The sequence below is a fragment of the Meles meles genome, chromosome 19 (assembly GCF_922984935.1).
Source record: "Meles meles chromosome 19, mMelMel3.1 paternal haplotype, whole genome shotgun sequence".
In the NCBI taxonomy this organism is placed as follows: Eukaryota; Metazoa; Chordata; class Mammalia; order Carnivora; family Mustelidae; genus Meles; species Meles meles.
Window position 1 is genome coordinate 48,323,152 of NC_060084.1, and position 18,774 is coordinate 48,341,925.

Below are 18,774 nucleotides of genomic sequence, written 5' to 3' on the forward strand. Positions count from 1 at the left end.
ACCCTTTGGAGGAGTTGCTACTTGATTTGAGAATGGAACAATGAGATGGAATCAGCCATGAGATGACTTGTGAAAGGTGCTAAGGCAAGACAGCAGCAAGTGCTGAGAGCCTGAGGTGACTACCTCCAAGAATTGACAAAAGCCATTGTGAATAGCTGTGAGGTTAGGTGAATTGCTTAGCCTCTGTGAGCCACTGGAAAGTGAGGACTATCATACTGACTCCCCAAGGTTGCTAGGAAGATTCAATTCAACAACAATCCTTAAAAGTCAAGTGCTGTGCCTGGCATATAGTAGGTGTTCAATAAATGCCAGCTATCTGTTTGAACGATACAACTATTGAGGAGGAAAGAATGGGTCCAAAGGATAAGAAAATGGAGCTTTTGTAGCTTATTCTTCCAGAATCCAAATTCAGGATATAGTATGAGCAAGGCCCTAAGAAAGGGCTTCTCAACATGCCTCCAGGACATCCTGGATACCAACAACAATACTTCGCATTATTTTAATAGCTATTGTCATTCATCGAGTACCTACTCTATGCCAGGTACTCTGCTGGGCATCTGATGTCCACGGGCCCCCCTGACTCTGAGGCAGGCACTATCATCAGCACCCTCATTTCACAGAGGAGAAAAGTGGAGACTCTGAGCTGATAGTCATGGAGTCTGGAGCCAAGTCAGGAGGCAAGAGAGGCCCCTGCCACCTCCTACGTGATGACCTTTGGCCATTCCTCTCTGGTGTGACGTGACAGAGGCGGGCCAATTCCGCCCCACCCTCCATCTTCATCCTCCTCCAATGCAGAAGGGCTGGAAAAGGGAGGCAGGGAGGGAAGAGAGCGAAACCCCAGAACCTCTCCTCCCAGAATCCCATCCCTGCATGCTCCCCACCCACCGCTACCATTAACCCAGTGATGGAGAAGAGCGCAGGTCTGGGAGGTGAATTCCCAGCCAAGAGCAGGAGCCAGGCAGGGAAGCAGGGGTGTGGCCAGGCCGGGGGCAGGGCCAAAGTCACATACTTGACTGTGAAGTCTAGAAGGCCCCACTCCTGACAGGGCAACCTCCCCTGCGTGACGCCACATCTGGACAGAACGCGGCATGAGGTGTCCTCTGGACGCCAGACCGGGCCACAGCCCTGCCTGGAAGGGGCTACTTCTAACAGGTGCGTAAGGAGCAATGGGTTCACCCGCAGGTTGGGGACAGGGAGAGGACACCCCCAGGGAGAGTCTCTATCCAAGTCAGACTTGCCCCCCTCAGAGCTCTGCCTCTAGTCAGTTGAAAGAGGTACAAGAGCTCTTGAGGTCCCCCAAGAGGCTGTGTTCTTTTTATTTTTTATTTTTTTTTTAAGATTTTTAGACACACAGTGAGACAGGGAACACAAGCGGGGGGGGGGGGGGCGGGAGAGGGAGAAGCAGGCTTCCCGCTAAGCAGAGAGCCCGATGCAGGGCCCTATCTCAGGACCCTGGGATCATGACCCAAGCTGAAGGCGGACGCTTAATGACTGAGCCACCCAGGCTTGACCCTTTTTACCAAGGAAGGAAGTGAGGCTCGGAGAGGGGCAGAGTCACCTGTCCAAGATTGCAGGCTGGGGAGGGTAGAATCAGAACTCAGGACCAGGACCACCCCCGCCCAGTCCTTTTCCACTGAGCACCATGGCTCACCCCAGCTAACTACATTTAATAATAATTTTTAAATAATAATAATAAGATAGGGGCACCTGGCTGGCTCAGCTGGTTGAGTGTGGGATTCTTGGTTTTAGAGCAGGTCACAATTTCATGAGTCGTGGAATGGAGCCTCTCCTGGGGCACCACACTCATCACAGAGTCGGCTTGAAGATTCTCTCTCTCCCTCTGTCCCTCCCTCCACCCACATGCTCTCTCTCTCAAAATAAGTAAATGTCTTTTAATAATAATAATAATAATAATAGGGATGCCTGGGTGGCTCAGTCAGTTAAGCATCTGCCTTCAGCTAGGGACATGATCCCGGAGTCCTGGGATGGAGCCCTGAGCCTGGCTCCCTGTTCAGTGGGGAATCTGCTTAAGACTCTTCTTCTCCCTCTGCCCCTCCCCCTGCCCGTGCTCTTTCTCTCTCTCAAATAAATAAATAAAATCTTAAAAAATAATAATAAAATAGAGTCATAATATCAAGAGGTCACGTGACTGACTTCTCCATGCCATTCTGTTCTAAGTGCTTTCATGTTGTAACATATAATTCTTAACCCTATGAGGCAATGGCTGGATGATCTCCACTCTATGGTAGGGGAAACTGAGGCACGGAGAGGTTATGTGCCTTCCCCAGGCCACCCAGTTTAGAAGTGGCAGAGGGAGAATTTGAACCCAGATGGTCTGGCTACCAAGACCATACTTTCCAAAGATGACACACACGCACCTCTCAGAAAGTGAATGAATTGCCTCCTTTTCCAGGTCTTAAAAGGTCTGGTTCCATGTCGTTTCAAAACCCCAAACGCCACCCTATGTTGTTTCCTCTTCCCCAGCTCAGGCCTGTGTCTGACTATAGTGAGATTGTAGTGGGACATGGTGCTCCTCGGGCCGATTTCTCTGTGTGTCCTTCCTCCCCACCCAGAGATGTGGTCCATGGCCTCCTCAGGGCCATGGGCAGAGAGGAGGAAGGCAAGGAAGGGGGCAGGAAAGCTCCTATTTGGCTACTGTACTTGTAACGAGTGAAGGTCTTCTGTATGGTTGAGGCACCGTAGCCGGATCTGTTGGGGGGCGGGGGACACTTTGAGGACCCTTGTCACTGCAGACTATGTTCCTGGGGCTCCATGAACTGGGCCCCACTAGAGGCTCGCCACCATCTCCCAGCGCCCTCCAGCCTCTTTCTGCCAAGGTCAGCCCCTTGGGAGCCCCGTCCCATGAGGGTCTTTGCCAGATAGCCTCCGCCTGGCTCCCTGCAGAGGCATCCGCCACTGCCTCATGGGAAACACGAGGACACATCTGTTGTCCCACGGAACGTGGAGGCGTGGGTCATGTCCACTCCGGCCTCTATTTCCTCAACCCCGCAGGCCCTTCCCTCTCCATCCCTCACTTGGGAGACCTAGAGGTCTAAGTCCCTGCAAATTCCAGCCGACACATTTCTAGCTCTCCGGGACAGGTTCCCTTGGAGCCGCCCTCACTTGGCCTGGGGAGGAGGAAAGCCCCAGGACTCCCCTCACCCCTGTGGCGAGGGCTCGAAGTTCATTCTCCCCCAGAAAGTCTCGCTCTGGGCCTCCCCCTCTTCTCCAGGGGCTCTTGGCCTCCATTCCCACAGAATGGCAGGGGCTGGAGTGGCGGAGGCCGAGGCCAGCAGAGCTAGTGACGTAATCCCGATTTTGAGACCTCAGCTGGGCATGGAGGTTCTTGGCAGCTGCTGTTCCGCTCTCAGCCTCCGGGACCGCTGTGGAAATTTTGAGAGCCTGAGGAAGTCAAGTATAACATCTCGAACGTGTCTCTATATTTAACTGCCGATTCGGGAAGTGTCCCTGACTGAAATAGCCACGCTCCTAAAACCTAAGAGTTCTGGAATCATCTTGATGGTTCCAGCTCTGAAATTCCATCCTTCATCCTGCATACTTAAAATATATGTGTGTGTATATATAAAATCTATATAATACCTGAATGAGACAGTCCTCAGCCCTGAAAATTCATGATCTCACTGAATGTCAGGCACTGCTGTGAAACGATTACTATCCAGAACCTTCCTTGAGGTGAGCAGGGAACCTGAGGCTCGGCCAGAAATAATAAGTGGCAGAGTCAGGGTTACAAACCAGGCTCCAGTGGCCTCCAAGTCTCCAAGTGAAATCATGATTTTTTTTTAATTTTTTAAAGATTTTATTTATTTATTTGACAGAGAGATCACAAGTAGGCAGAGAGGCAGGCAGAGAGAGAGGGGGAAGCAGGCTCCCTGCTGAGCAGAGAGCCGGATGTGGGGCTCGATCCCAGGACCCTGGGACCTGAGCAAGGCAGAGGCTTTAACCCACTGAGCCACCCAGGCGCCCCTGAAACCATGATTCTACAGCAGCTGAAGGAAGGGTCTCCAAGATGCGAGGTCTCCTTAAGGTGCCTTGGGGACACTCGTGGAATCACCAGGGACCTGCAATGGTGTCAGAGTCAGAACTCCACCTCAGACTGCAGACCCGGTGACCTGAGATCTTCCACTTCAATTACTTATTCGACAAACACCCCTGCTCTCTTGGGGCTCATGGTCCAGAGAAAAGGCAGACCCATCCCGGAGTGGGTAGGGTAGGAATGTGGGGGCCCAAAGAAGCCAGCTGAGGCCTGAAGCTGGGGAGGTGCTGGCCAGGGAAGGCCCTTTCAAAATAAGAGCTCAGGAAAATGTGATGTCACTTTTGCAAATTGCATCCCTGTGCCCTTTGTTTCATAAAAGGGTAAGAATGCGGATTTTTTTTCCATCAAAAAAAAGCAACACCCTGAGAGCTCCCATCACTCCACCTCCTGAGGTCCCTGCCCGGACACGGTAGTGTCCATCACCAAGCATCCCTGAGGGTCAGGGTGGGGTTCAGAAGGGGGGTGCCTGGGCTGAACCTGGAATCACAGCTGGATGAAGAGATTCCAGGTAGGGGGACCCACGCGTGCCAAGGCCTGGAGGCCGGGGCAACTGCACAGAGCTCAGTCTGCCTGATGCAGACAGTGAGGGAAGAGCGGTAAGACGGGCGTGGAGATGTAGGAGTGCTAGGTGAGGGGATCTGTGCTGTGTCCTGAGAGCACTGGCGAGCCACGGAAGGCTTATGAGCAGGGGAACAGAAAAGTCACACCAGGGGTGCCTGGTGGCTCCGTGGGTTAAGTGTCTGACTCTCGATTTTGGCTCAGGTCATGATCTCACAGTTGTGAGATCAAGCCCCAGGCGGGGCTCTGTGCTCAGCGGAGGAGGCCACTTGAGATTCTCTCTCCCTCTGCCCCTTCCCCAACTCTCTCTCAAATAAATAAATCTTTTTTTAAAGATTTTATTTATTTATTTGACAGAGGGGACACAGCGAGAGAGGGAACACAAGCAGGGGGAGTGGGAGAGGGAGAAGCAGGCTCCCTGCTGAGCAGGGAGCCCAATGTGGGGCTCGATCCCAGGACCCCGGGATCATGACCTGAGCCGAAGGCAGACACTTAACAACTGAGCTACCCAAGTGCCCCGAAATAAATGTTTTTTTTAAGAAGAAAAACATACCAGTTGCCCACTCAGAGATAAAAATCAGTGGAGGTACGAGGGGGGCAGTGAGCCCCACCCACCCACCCAGAACGCCCTATAACGGCGTCCTATATTTCTGATCCTTAAAATGTAATCTCTTATTGTATTGGATTTTTTTTTCATTTTTAAAAGACATATTTACAGCACACCGAGGACTTGCGATTACAGAAGCAAGAATGGTTAACAGTGATGGTAATGATAATGCTAATGTCAAGCATTGATCTGGCGGTCACCTTGTTGGCACACCGTTCTAAGCCTTTTATAAGCATAAGATCAGGGCTTTTCAACATCGACACTACTTGCATTTGGGGTCCAGTGCTTCCTTGTTGCCAGGGCTGTCCTGAGCATGGTAGGAGGCCGAGCAGCCTCCTTGGCCTCTACCCACGGGGGTCCAGCAGCAGCCCCCCACTGTCATGACAACCAGAAAGACTTCTACATATTGCCAATGTCCCCTGTGAGGAGCACATCATCCCCAGTTGAAAATCACTGGAGGCATTATTATTCCCATTTTATAGATAAGGAAACTGATGCTCAGAGAGGATAAGTAGCTTTCCCAAAGTCACTAGAGCTAGTAAGTTTCAGGACTTGCACGCTGGCAGTCCAGTTCCGGATCTTACACTCTGGTGTGTGTGTGTGTTTGTGTGTGTGTACGTGTGTGTGCATGTATGTGTAAAAGACTACTGAGAACATTTATGCTTTCTTATTTCCTTTATTCAAACTTAAATTTTTGAAGGGGTTGTACGTTCCAACGCTTCAAATCTCAAAGATATAGAAAAGACCTTGTGAAGTCTCTGTCGACCCACCCAGTACCTCTGACCCTTCTCTCCCCGCTGTCACACACACAGAGACACTGTTTTTGTGTTTCCGGGGTTCCTTTGCATGCTTATAAGAAATGAAAATATATATTTACTTCTCTTCCATTTTTACACCAAAGGTAGCATATCATAAGGACTGGCCAGCAGCACGCATTCATTTCTTAACTACATACCCTAGAGCTCTTTCCCTCTCAGTTCATGCCATTCTGGACTTCTTCCTCCTCCTTTTGTATAGGTGTATCATTCCACTGTGTGGATGGACCATAATGTATTCAATTGGTTCCCTATGGATGGGCACGTGGATATTTCCAATCCTTAACCATTATAACTAAGGTGTGGCAAAAGAACCCCGCCCATTCGTCATTTTACATTGAGAAAGTGTATCTGTAGAACACATTCCCTGACATTTAATTTCAGGATCAAAGGATATAGAGGGGCACCTAGGTGGATCAGTTGGGAAAGCGTCTGCTTTAGGCTCACGTCATGATCTCAGGGTCCTAGGATCGAGTCCCATATTGGGCTCCCTGCTCAGTGGAGAGTCTGCTTCTCTCTCTGCCTGCTGCTCCCCCTGCTTGTGCACTTGCTCTCTCTCTCTCTCTCTCTCTCTCTCTCTCTGTGTCAAATAAATAAATACAGTCTTTAAAAACAATAATAATAACATGCATTTCTCTTACCATGAGCATGACTGAGCATTTCCTAATGTTGACACATCTGAATTTTCTTTTCTATGAATTGCCTACCCATATTCCTTGTATATGTTTCTGTTAGGTTGCTGATATTTTTCTTACTGATATCTCAGAGCTTTTTACATATTAGTGAAATGAGCCCTTGGTCTGTGAGATCTGTTGCAAACCGTCTTTCCTGGTATGTCATTGTTCTTTTGATTGGTGGGTGGTTATTTGTTGTTGTTGTTTTTTTTCCACTTGGCCAAAGTCTTTTATGTTTTCATCTCAGTTGTTTCAGTCTTTTATGGCTGGACCTTGTGTTCTTACTGCAACAGCCATCAATCCAATGAGAGGCAGAAGACTGGGGTGGCTGGGTATGTGCATAGGGTCTGAAGCCAGACCCCGAGGATTCCACTCCAAGCACTAAGCCACATGGAAATTTAATTAAAGGAAGTGAGAGCAACTGGAGATGATAGGGGCACACTCACCAGTCTACTTTACTGACAGATGTGTGCCTGCCTGGGTGTGGATCACAGCCCTGCTTTTACCACCTAGGACATCCTAGACAATGGTCTTCAGGTCTCTGAACTTCCATTTCCTCAGTCCCCCTGGGGGTGTAATAATTGTGTCATTCAGGGTTGAGGCAGGAAAATGGTCTACTCAGAAGGAGTCATGGGGGGAGGGTAAAAAAAGGGACTATTTGCAGAGGTGTAGACAGAGCATAGATAAAACCATCTGAGATCGTGCAGCACCCAGAGGCCAGTCATGGCAGAAAGTTCTTACCTCCTCTGTGCTAGAAACCCTAAGAGGAAGACCAGACCTCCCAAACCCAAAGACAATGAGTGGTATATGGAGAGGGACACCAACAGGAGCTCTAATAGAGGGACACAGCTGACTGGTGTTGATGGAGCAGGGAGGGAGTTGGGGGACCAGCTACCTCAAGGTCACTCCCATTGGCAAAAGCCGACCTGAAGCAAAAGACACAGGGACCTAACAATGCAGATCAAAGAAGTCAGCCTTCCAGGAAGCAGAGCGGGGCAGAGAAGGTCAGAAAATGGGTTGGCAGGATTCCCTGAGTAATGTGTGCTTGGTGGCGTCGATGAAGGAGTAAGTAAAATAATAAAGGCTCAGTGCTTAGAACAGTGTCTGGCTTGTGGGAGGTGTTCAGTGAGCATTTCCTTTTATTTCTTTTAAGATTTCTTTATTTGAGAGAGAGAGAGAGAGAGAGAGAACAAGCAGGGGGAGGGGCAGAGGAAGAGGGAGAGAGAGAATCCTCAAGCAGACTCCCCATTGAATACGGAGCTCAAGCCCAGGACCCTGAGATCATGACCTGAGCAGATGTCAAGAGTCAGACACGTGACTGACCGACTGAGCTCCCCAGGCACCCCCCCACACACACTATCTCTGTTATCATCACTGTTATCGACTCTCAATGTGCCACACTCCTCGCAAGCTCGGGAAGGGTTACTTGCTGGGGCAGCATCTCACCTTTGGTCCCATTTGCTCCCTCTGCTCTCTCCTCTCCCTTCCTACCTCTTCCAAGGCATCCTGATCGCCTCCTGCACCTGTTCTGCCTCCTTGGAGCTGCCCGCCCCTGCATCTCCAGATGCCCTGACTGAAGGAGCCAGTGCCCGCCTGCCTGTCCCCAGAAGCCCGAATGATGTTCTCTCCACTTCTTGGTTCCGAGGGCACAATGCCCAGCCAGAGACTATGATCTTCTCCCCTGAGGGCCTCCCAGGGCCCAAACACATGGGCCAAGAGACACTGGACACCCAAAGCAGCCTGATCATAGGAAACCCAACAGCTCAAGACGCAGTGCTGGAAACCAGCAGAGGACGCAGGAGTGCGACAGAGCAGATAGCTGACCTAGGTGAGTGGGGCCCATAGGGACCGAGTTCTCAGGCAGAGAGAACAGCGTGGGCAAGGCTGGAGGGTCCAGAGAGATCCGTGAAGCACAAGAAATTGGGAGCAGAGCCCTGTAGGGGGTGTGGGCCATGAGAGGCTTTGGGAGGCAGGCAGAGCTGGTGGTCTGCAGGGCTGACCATACAGGGCCTGAGATTTCCACTCAACAAAACACTTAACAGCGCTGATGCTTGCGTATGCATCAAATCCTTTTTTAGTGCTTCTCTGTCCTGGGTGCGGCTGGGCTCATGAGCAGAGACATGGGAGAATCCAGCCTAGGAGACAGGTAGGGCTCACCAGGGGAGGGGCCATCTGAGCTAGGACCTGCAGGCAGAGCAGGAGTTGGCCCCAGGCCGAGTGGGAGAAAGTGCTCCTACGGAGAGGTGAGCTGGAGTGAACACCAAAATGCAGGACGGACTGGCTCCAACTTACTAAGCTCTTCCACTACATACCAAACACAGGGGATTTCACAATGACCAGAGAAAGAAGATGCTCTGAGCACCAACACCACTGCACAGGTGGGGAATTAAGGCCGAGAGGTGATGTCAATAGTCTGTGGTCACCTAGAAGCCAAAGGCCAAGCCGGGATCCATAAGACTTTTTATGGTCCTGGAGCTTATCTCCTTCCCCCATGACCTCTCTAGCCCAGCACCATCTTCAGCATACCAAATGGGGGAGAGGCCTCCCCATGCCATGCTCAGCCCAGAGCTTGTGCAGACCCTGAAACCAGGACGGCCTTGCAAAGATGTGGCTGTTCCGCCTCTGACCAGCCAGGTGTCCTTGTAAATTGACTTCCCATCTGTGTACTTCAGTGTCCTCATCTGTAAAATTGAGTCATGGTAGAACCTACCCCATAAGGTTGTTTTGAGGATTTCAGAAGTAAATATGGTGGTTTTCAAGCTTTGTTGATGATGACCCACCGTGAGAAAAGAACTTCACATCGTGACCCAGTGTGAACACACACACACACACACACACGCGAGTAAGACATGTGTCATAAAATAAGTTACTGCTATGCACAATGCATTCTGATATTTTCTATCATATTATAGTTCATATCACGTTTCAAATGTTGATTATAACTTCCTAAATGACTTCGGCCAATCATGGATGGGTCTCACTCACTCATAACCAGCCGTGAGTTAGCATGTGTTTGGAATGGTGTCTGGCTCCTCGTAAGAGCCGGATCCAGGTAGATATTACACTGATTCTTGTTTCTACACCTGGAGTGCTCTTTCTCCTCCTGCAAGGCTTAGCTGAGATACCATCTCCTCCAGGAAGCCTTCCATGAGTTCCTGGTTGGATCTAAAGTTCTTTTCACTTTATCACCATAGCACTGAAATTGGGAATCAGTTCAGTGGGGAGGCTCCTGACACTCACCATGACATCAGACTTCCAGGTCCAAATACTCACTGTGCCTCTCTGATCACGAAGCCTGGGTCTAAGAACCCCTGGACCTCAAGTCTTTAATCTGGAAAGAGAACTGTTATGGGTGTCCCATCTCTGTAAAGAGGGTTCCCAGCAGCCAGTGGCACAGGTCCCAAGCCTTGGAGGCCCTCCCTTGACTCCTCTCTCTCTCTCTCTCTCTCTCCAATCCATCAGCAAATCCTGGGGGTTCTGCTTTCAAACTGATCCAGAATCCAGGCACTCCTTCCAGGTCCTTGGCTTTGCCCTGGGCCAGCTGAGGGATGGGCAGCTGGGATATTTATACAACAGTCCATGTCAGTCATTGCACAATGCCCTGGCTCGGCCCATCTCCCAATTCTCTGGCCTGCTCCCTCCTTGGCCGGAGCAGGCTCTGGCAGCTGAAGAAAGCGCCCGGGCAACAGGTGCAATGTAGCCGTTGGACGTGGTGAGGGTGAGGGGCTGGGACAGGGGCACCAACAACTATGCTACGGCCCCGTGTCTGGAGCAGCCCTGGACACCGATCAGGAACTCCAAACACACTTGTTGAATGAATGAATGAATGTTAGACAAGAGAAGTGCTTGGCCTCTGTGAGTGCTCCCCATCCACATGACCGTGCTCTCCGTTCACACAGCCAGCTCCAACGGCGTGATGCTGCTGACATTCCCCTATGACTCTGAGGGCGTTATCCAGAGTGACCTAAACTACTCAGTGATCCTGGAGTGTCTGGCTTCTTCCATCCAACCCAAACCTGTGCTGCACTGGACCTTCAATGGGGAGCCCTACCAGACTGGGGCTAAGCTGATCATCCGGAGGCTGTCCCAGGAGCATCTGGGCACCTATGTGTGCACAGCCGAGAACAGCCAGGGACAGCACTCCTCCTCTCCTGTGACCCTCGCGCTGCCACGTGAGTCCCCCACTCCCACCCCAGACTTTTGCCTCCCCGGTTGCATTGAGTCACTTACACAGCAGTCCCCTCTGAGTGCCTTTCTAGCCAAGATGTCGTCCTGTCCTTCCATCTGCCCAGCAGAGTGGGGACTATTAGCCCATTTTACAGAGTCTGCAGCTGATAGAGATGAACTCTAATGAAAGCTCAGCTTGGGATCTGGAACTAGTTGTTTGAGTCCCAGCTCCAACAATTTATTGGCTATGTGAACTTGACTTCTCTAGGTCTCAGCACACATCTGCAACACACACACACACACACACACACACACACACAATGCAGGTGGTAATGAGTGGTTCTGAGCACAGGCTTTGCAATTTGAATTCTGACTCTGCCACTTCCTAGCTGTGTGACTTTAGACCACTTCCTTGACTTCTCTGTGCCTCAGTGTCCTCATCTATAAATTGGGAAAATAATAGCTCCCACCCCGAAATGTAGCTGTGAGCATTCAATAAGGAGGCGAACAGCTTAAAATCATAGTGCCCAGTGCTACTGAATGCTAGTGCTCAGAAAGCATGAGTTAGTATCATGGCTGCAATTGCCATTATCCATATTAGTGTTAATTTTGTGACCATAACTATACGCGGTGGCATGTGTGGAGCCCCATGTGGCAGCTGGGATCAGGAAAGTGGTCTGGGAGAGGGTTAAGCCTGGGTTCAATTCCCACCCTTGTGCCTTCCTAGCCAGGTGATTTAGGATAAGTGACATCCCTTCTCCGGGCCTCTGTTTCTTCCTGGGTGTAACAGGAAGTGACAACAGGGGTGACTCTGTATACCTCCGCATGACTGTCATAAGGAGCAGAAATAATACATGAGTGAGGCCAGCAGAACACCTGTTAGAAAGCAGATGCTTTAAGGGTGCCTGGCCCGTTCTGTCAGTGGAGCATGTGACTCTTGATCTTGGCCTTGTGAACTCAAGCCTACTTTTAAAAAGAAGAGGAAAGCAGGTCCTTTAAATAGAAGCTATCCTCATGAATATTATTTTTCATGTACTTATGCATGGAGGATGAGAGGCCTGGAGTGAACTAGAATGGTACAGAGAACCTGGCCAGTAGGGAAGCCAGGGAAGGATCTGGGCAGCAGGGAACACATGAGCCAAGGTCTAGAGCATGGAAAGGGCAGGGGTGATGGAAGGTCTGGCTTGGCTGGGTCTCAGAGAACTGCTACTTCTTCCCAGCCAGGCTCCAGTAGGAGCTTCAGGATTTGGTTTGGGAGTGATTCATTGGGAGAAAAAGGGTTTAAATCCTGTAGCAGCAGGATATGTTCATTGAGAATGACTTTCAAGACTCCCTTTATTCGTTCATCAACTGTTCTAGAAATGTTTACTGGCTGCCTACTACATGACCACCCCGTACTGGGGGGTGCTGGGGACATCCTGGAAGACAGCCCTGGCCCTGTCCTCAAGTAGTAATGTTTGAGCAGAGCAGCAGGGGACAGACCCTTCCACAAACAGTAATGGTCAGAGTGGGCAAGACTGGGGTGGGGGAGCCAAGGGATGTGGGACCCAAGGGGCCACCTGACCCAGCAAGTAGGTCAGGGAGGGCTTCCTGGAGGAGGGGACATCTGAGCTGGTACTTGGATACATAAGAATTATCCAGGCCAAGGGAAGGAAAATGGCGTAAATTGCATTCAGGCCAGGAGGTTGGAAAGAAAAGTGAACTTAGAAAATTGAGTAGAGTCCAATGGAACTAAGTTATAAAGGTGAGGAGAGAGAGAGGGCTGGCCAAGTGGCAGGGCATCAAAGGCCAAAATGAGGGATGCTTCCTCCCCAGGTCCTGGGAAGCCACAGCAAGGTTCTGAGCAGGGGAGGGACAGGGTCAAGTCTGATCTTTCCACAAACCTCTCTGACTTCTAGTGGTGGGGAAGTAGAAAGGGAAAGACTAGGGCGGGAGAGCCAGGAGGAGGCTGGAGTGGAGACCAGAGTGGGGAAGAGGGGGTAGACTGAAGACACATTTAGGGGGTGAAAGGGTGGGAGCAGGGGTGTGGAGGGAAGATGGCTCCTCCAGTCTTGCCCCTTCTTGGTCCCCAGAAGACAACGTGGATCCCACAGACGCTGAGCCCATCGAGCCAGACCCCATTCTCTCTGTGTCAGGAGGAGGTGCCATTGCCCTCCTCTTGGCTGGAAATGTGGGGGCCGCGATGCTGATAGGAGGCATAGGCTTCATCATCGTCCAAAGCATAAGGTATGTGCTGTCCTTCACCCCTGTCCACTGCCTGACGTGCTCAGTCCCCACAAGTCAGAGCTCACTCTGCAGCAAGGCAGAAGCCCAACTAGTAGCCTCATCCAAGAAGCTTTGGACTCAGGGAAGAGCATACAGATACTGATGCACCCACCCAACAGGACACCGGGGAACAAAGAGACAGAGAAGGATTCTGGAGCTCATCTGCCTAGGTTCAAACCCCAGCTCTACTCCTTACCCACAGTGAGGCCATGGGCAAGTCACTCCTGTGGTCTGTGCCTCAGTTTGGCCATCTGCAAAATGCCATCCCCGGGGCCGTTGTGAGGATGAAACAAGTTAGTATTTCTACAGTATTTACACCTGTGCCTGGGATGTGGTCCACATCGTATTCAATCCTTCTACAAGTATCGACCCACTGCACACTCTGCCCACACTGGAGAAACCATGGGAATAGCAGCAAGAAGTCCTGGACCTCATGAACTTGCATCTGAGTCAGAAACACCAGCAATTTACATGATGGCCAAGTAAAATATAGATAGCATGTTGGATAATGATGAGTGCTAAGCAGAGGAGTAAGGCTGGGAAGTAATGCCAGGGTTGGGTGAGGCACGGTTTAACTAAGTCAGTGAAGGCCTCCCCAAAAAAGTGACATCTGAACAAAGACACTGAGCAAAGGAGGGATGGATGTCAGTGGATGTCTGGCAGAAGGGCATACCCAGCAGGGAAAACAGCCAGTGCAAAGTCCCTGAGGTAGGACTTGCCTGGTGTGTTCAAGCCATAGCAAGCCACAGCATGGCTGGAGCGGTATGAGGACTGGAAAGAGATCAGAGAGGGAATGGGGGTAGGGATGGACAGACAGCGTTAAGGTCTTGCAGGCCCTATAAGGACCTGGTTTGTGTTCTGAGTGACACAAAAGCCATGGACGTACATCTGACTTGCATTTCAATCCTAGATGTATTAGCTATTACTGTAACACTATAATATCTTACCATGTATTGAGTGTCTATTATGTGCTGGCTAAACAGTATTCTATTTAATTTCCACAAGAGCTCTGCAGGTGTCGGGGAGGAGAGGGAGGAGGAAGGGCGGCTATAGATAAGAAAGAAACTTGTTTTTGTCAAAGAGGAAATTAAGGCTTAGAGAGAAGTGACTGGCCCCAGACCCCATACCTAGAGAGGGTTTCAAACCCAGAACCCTGCCTCACTCCTAGTTCTCGCCCCTCACCTCAACTGCCTCTTTTCCTGCCATAACAACACAAGCCTTCATAGTTTAGGTACTACAAGCTGACATGGTTCGCAAAGGCCTTGCCGATCAACAGGGAGAGGCTGGGGCCAGGTGTCCAGTCCCAGAGTCCCATGTAGAACCTTCCAGGGGTGGGGGAGGGCGAGACTGTTGCCTGAACCCCCTGCATCATCCTCATCACTGTAGCAGCTGCAACTTCCCGGACCCTCAGTAAGTGCCGAGAGCCTTCAAGTCACAGCTACTCTGAGGGACAGGGACGTTCTTGTCCTCATTTTCCAAGTGAGTAAACCAGAGAAACTCACCTTGCCCGGGCACGCGCCTCTGCCAAATGGCTCACGCCGAACCAAGCCCAGATCCACATCCAAAACCACGTTCTTAGAAAGGAAGCATGATGAGATGATGAGACACCCAGTCCCTGCCTCCACGGGCAGGGAGGAGGGGTCACTTCCGGTCCTCCCACCATTTTGGCCAAGGCGTACAAGGACGTATGAGGACATACGAGGACATATGAGGACGTATGAGGGCGTACGAGGACGTACGAGAACGTATGAGGATGGACGGAAGTGACGTCAACCAGGAGGAACCAGCCTCTTCCAATCATGGCAGCTTTGGAGATGAGGTCATGAGAACAGGCGTGGCTGTCTTGCCCCTCCCAGTGGGGAAGAGCAGTGCTGGAGAAAGAGGGTTACGGGCTCCCGGAATCCCCACACATGTTCATCACACCCACCCACGACCACCGGAGTTCCCTGTTGTTCGCGGTTAAGGCCATGGGCTCTGAAGCCAGGCTAACCCTCTGCCTTATCAGTAAAACAAGGATAATGGTAATTCCTACCTCCAAGGGGAGGTGTGTGGATTACACGACACAGCGGGAGTGAAACACGGCAAATAGTGCCTGGCAGTGGTAAACCTTTCATAAATGTCTGCCACACTAATAATGATGATGATGATGGCGATCGATCTCTCTCTCTCTCTCTCTCTCTCATTTTAGGTCTAACAGACGAAGAATACGGTCATGCTGCTGAAGTGGGCCCTTGTCTCTCAGCATCAGAGGTGATGCTGGGAAGGCAACAAGAGAATCCTGGGGCTGGGACAAGATGAAGTTCCCGGGGGCTCCAGATGCGACCTCCTCCATCCTGATAATTTGTCGGGATGTTCCCATCTTGCTGAGAGTCCCAGAGGTTGCCTTTCTCTCCCTCACTCCAGCTGCCAGTGCCCCATCTGCCTAGCTCACCAAATCCCTGGAAGCCACCTACACAAGCAGTCCATACTTCATAAAATTCATGGGCTGAAAGCAAAGGATACTTCCTTAAGTGGTTCAATAAAAACAAAAGGAGGAATTTAATACAAGGATCCGGGAAGATTTCCAAAACTCTAAGGACCTATCAGTTAGCACTTGCTGTGTAACAAACTACCTCTCCTCCACCAACCCCCAGTTTAATGGTTTGAAAAGACAGCCATGGGTTTAGCTTACAATTCTGTGGGGGTACCAGTTTGGGCTGTGTTTGGCTGGGCTGTTCTTCTGGTCTCTGCTGGGCCCACTCGTGCACCTGTGATGAGTTGGCAGTTACCCAGGGGCTGTCTGGACTAGGACAATTGTCCGGAATAATTCACCTGTCCTCCACATCATCTCTCATTCTGTAGCAGGCCGACCCAAGCTTGTTCACATGACAGAGGGAGGATTCCAGGAGTAAGAGCAGAGGAGCAGTGCCTCTGAGGGCCAAGGTTAAGAATGGCAGTCATCATTCCTGGGGCGCCTGGGTGGCTCAGTTTGTTAAGCATCTGCCTTTGGCTCAGGTCATGATCCCAGGGTCCTAGGATCAAGTTCCCTTGTTGGGGGTGGGAGTCCCCTATTCAACAGGAAGTCTGCTTCTCCCTCTCCCTCTACCTCTCCCCTGACTCGTGTTTTGTCTCTCAAATACATAAAATTTTAAAAATAAATAAATAAAAAAAATTTTTTTTATTAAGAAATAAAAAATAAAAAAAAATAAAGGATGGCACATCATCATTTCTGCCACATTCTTCTGGCCAAAGCTAGCCATGTGGCCAGTCCAGATTTGAGGGGTGGGAAAAGGACAGCACCTCTTGATGAGAAGGAAAGAATCCGTGGCTCTCTCTCTGCCCACGGGTGCTCAGTGTTTCTCCAACCATGTGGGGAAAGGCACAATCCCATAACTTCTAAGACCACAGAATTCCTTCACCTTGTCCCCAAAACCCCTGGAGAAAGCATCTGATTGGCTCACTCGGGTCAAGTGTCAACCATGGTCCCATTCCTGTGGCTGAGGTGGGGGCCAGGAGGATTTGTACAAGCAGAGTTCAGGGGCTCAGCCCTGCCTGTGGGGTTTGTTGCTCATAAAACCGGGGAGGTTTTGCCTTGTAAACTGAGCAGACACCCCAAAATGTCTTCTACACATGCGGTTTATTTTTGCTCCTTTTCAAAAAAAGAGAAAAAAAAAAAAACCTGGACACAGAGAAGTGGGGGAGGTGGTCACAAGCTCCAAAAGTCTGTGGCCCATTTTTTAAAAGATTTTATTTACTTCTCAGAGAGAGAGAGGTAGAGAGAGAAAGCACAAGCAGGGGGGATTGGCAGGTAGAGGAAGAAGCAGGATCCCCGCTGAGCAAGGACCCCCCCCCCCCCCAATGCGGGACCTGATCCCAGGACCCTGGGATCAGGACCTGGGCCAAAGGCAGCCACTTAACCCACTGAGCCACCCAGGCGTCCCTTCATGGCCCATTGGTAAATAAGACTGACCACTTGATTTTGAGCTGTTGGAGAATCCCGGTAGATGGCAGGAGGAGGGGAAAGGAGTATGAATGAAGCTTTGGCTGGGGAGCATCCGTGCTTTGTGACCAACAAAAAACCACCTACCACATCATCATGATTCACAGTGATAGGAGCAGACCTGGGTTCAAATGTTGTCTGCCAAGGGCTGTCTCTGTGTCAGCCCCTACACTATGTACCTTTGAGGATTCATGGGTCATATCTTCTTCACTGAACCCACTGAGGAAAGGAGAACCCACCTCCGTTTTCCTGACAAAGCAGGGGAGGCTCAGAGAGAGAGTGACTTGCCAGGGTCACACGGGGTAGCACAAAGGGGAGCTGTTCTCCAAGACAGGTTGCCTGGCTCTGAAATCCCTGTTCCCAATCACCCTGCTTTCCTGCCACTCCCTCCTTGGGGCCAGACCCCCCCTTCCCCTTCTTTCATAAGCTCCCACCTCCTGTATCAGGTAGTGGTCATTGTGCTTGAGTACACAGGATAAAAGTGATGCTCAGAGAGGGCAAGTGATTGGCCCGAGGCAACACAGTCATGCATGATCTCAACTCAAGTCCGCCCAACTCCAAAACCCGTGCCTTAGACCAGTGCTGTCTGACAGAACTCTCTGCGGCGATGGAAACGTTCTATACTTGCACCATCCAGTCCCTGTGGCTACTGAGTTCTTGCAGTATGGATAGTGTAACTGATGAACTCAATTTTTGTTTTTAATTCAATTTAATTGCCGTTTATATTACCCCCTGTGGCTAGCCGCTATTGTACTAGACAGTGCAACTCTAACTCCTCATTGTTAAAAATAAATAAATCCCCCCAGGACCCGTATGTGTCAACCACTGACTCTGGGGTCCTTGCCCTGGTCTGTCCAAGGGCTCAGATTTGCTTAGAAACCCCTAATATCTAACCAGTTCCTTGGTCACCTGAGGCATCCTGCTGTTCCCCACCCGTCCTCCCCTCTCCCTCCACTGTTAAAGAAGTTAGTCATTTCCTGCTTGGGTGGTGGCAGGGCAGGAACTGGTTCTTGCAGCTCCAAAACTGGCCAGGTCTCAGCGGGTGACACTGAAGCCACTGCCCAAACCAGCCCACCGCCTGCTGTCCTCTGTAGCAAGTCCATTTCCCTTGCCCTCGGGAACAGCTGAGAATCTTTGTGAAGTCCCTCCCCACTCCTAAAAGTAAACTGGGAAAGTTTCCTCAAAGAGACCTCCTGATGACCCCGTTATAAATTTAGTCCGCTGGTGGAACACTGTCCTAGCCCCGTCCTGCTTAATAGCAGTTAACCACATCGTGTCACTAAATGTTTGTTGGTGTGAATATTGCTATTTATCTCATCTGTTAGACTGAAAGCTCCACCACAGCAAGATCTGTCTCTGTCACACAGGTACGCGCTCCACGAACCTTGCTACAGCGTGCTCACCATGGAAATTGGAACAGTACAAGTCAGAGGTTTTGTGGGCTTTGTTTTGTTTTTTTTGGAATGCCAGTTTACCAACATCCCCCTGAAAAATGGGTGCCATTTTTCAGAGATGAAAGAGACTCCGTGAAGCCATCCAATTGGCTCTGTCTTAAATTCCTCTGGATTCTTTGTACCTGAAAGAAGAAACAGCCCTCTTTTTTAAAAAAAGATTGTATTTATTTATTTGACAGACAGAGATCACAAGTAGGCAGA

General features: G+C 50.5%; 1 protein-coding gene across 1 annotated transcript; it reads left to right on the forward strand.

The window, feature by feature from the left end:
* Positions 1-821: 821 nt before the first annotated feature.
* Positions 822-15,682, forward strand: IGSF23 (immunoglobulin superfamily member 23). The gene is made up of 5 exons (XM_045989479.1): positions 822-1,152; positions 8,210-8,536; positions 10,608-10,880; positions 12,948-13,101; positions 15,329-15,682. The coding sequence occupies exons 1-5, from the start codon at positions 1,089-1,091 to the stop codon at positions 15,360-15,362; spliced, it is 852 nt and encodes a 283-aa protein (XP_045845435.1). The 5' UTR covers positions 822-1,088; the 3' UTR covers positions 15,363-15,682.
* Positions 15,683-18,774: the final 3,092 nt, after the last annotated feature.

What these genes read in the sequence shown, in the direction of transcription:
- IGSF23 (XM_045989479.1), top strand. Translation starts at nt 1,089, where the DNA reads ATGAGGTGTCCTCTGGACGCCAGACCGGGCCACAGCCCTGCCTGGAAG. An exon ending in TGTGACCCTCGCGCTGCCAC is followed by an intron (nt 10,881 to 12,947) that starts GTGAGTCCCCCA and finishes CTTGGTCCCCAG; the next exon opens with AAGACAACGTGGATCCCACA. An exon ending in ATCATCGTCCAAAGCATAAG is followed by an intron (nt 13,102 to 15,328) that starts GTATGTGCTGTC and finishes CTCTCATTTTAG; the next exon opens with GTCTAACAGACGAAGAATAC.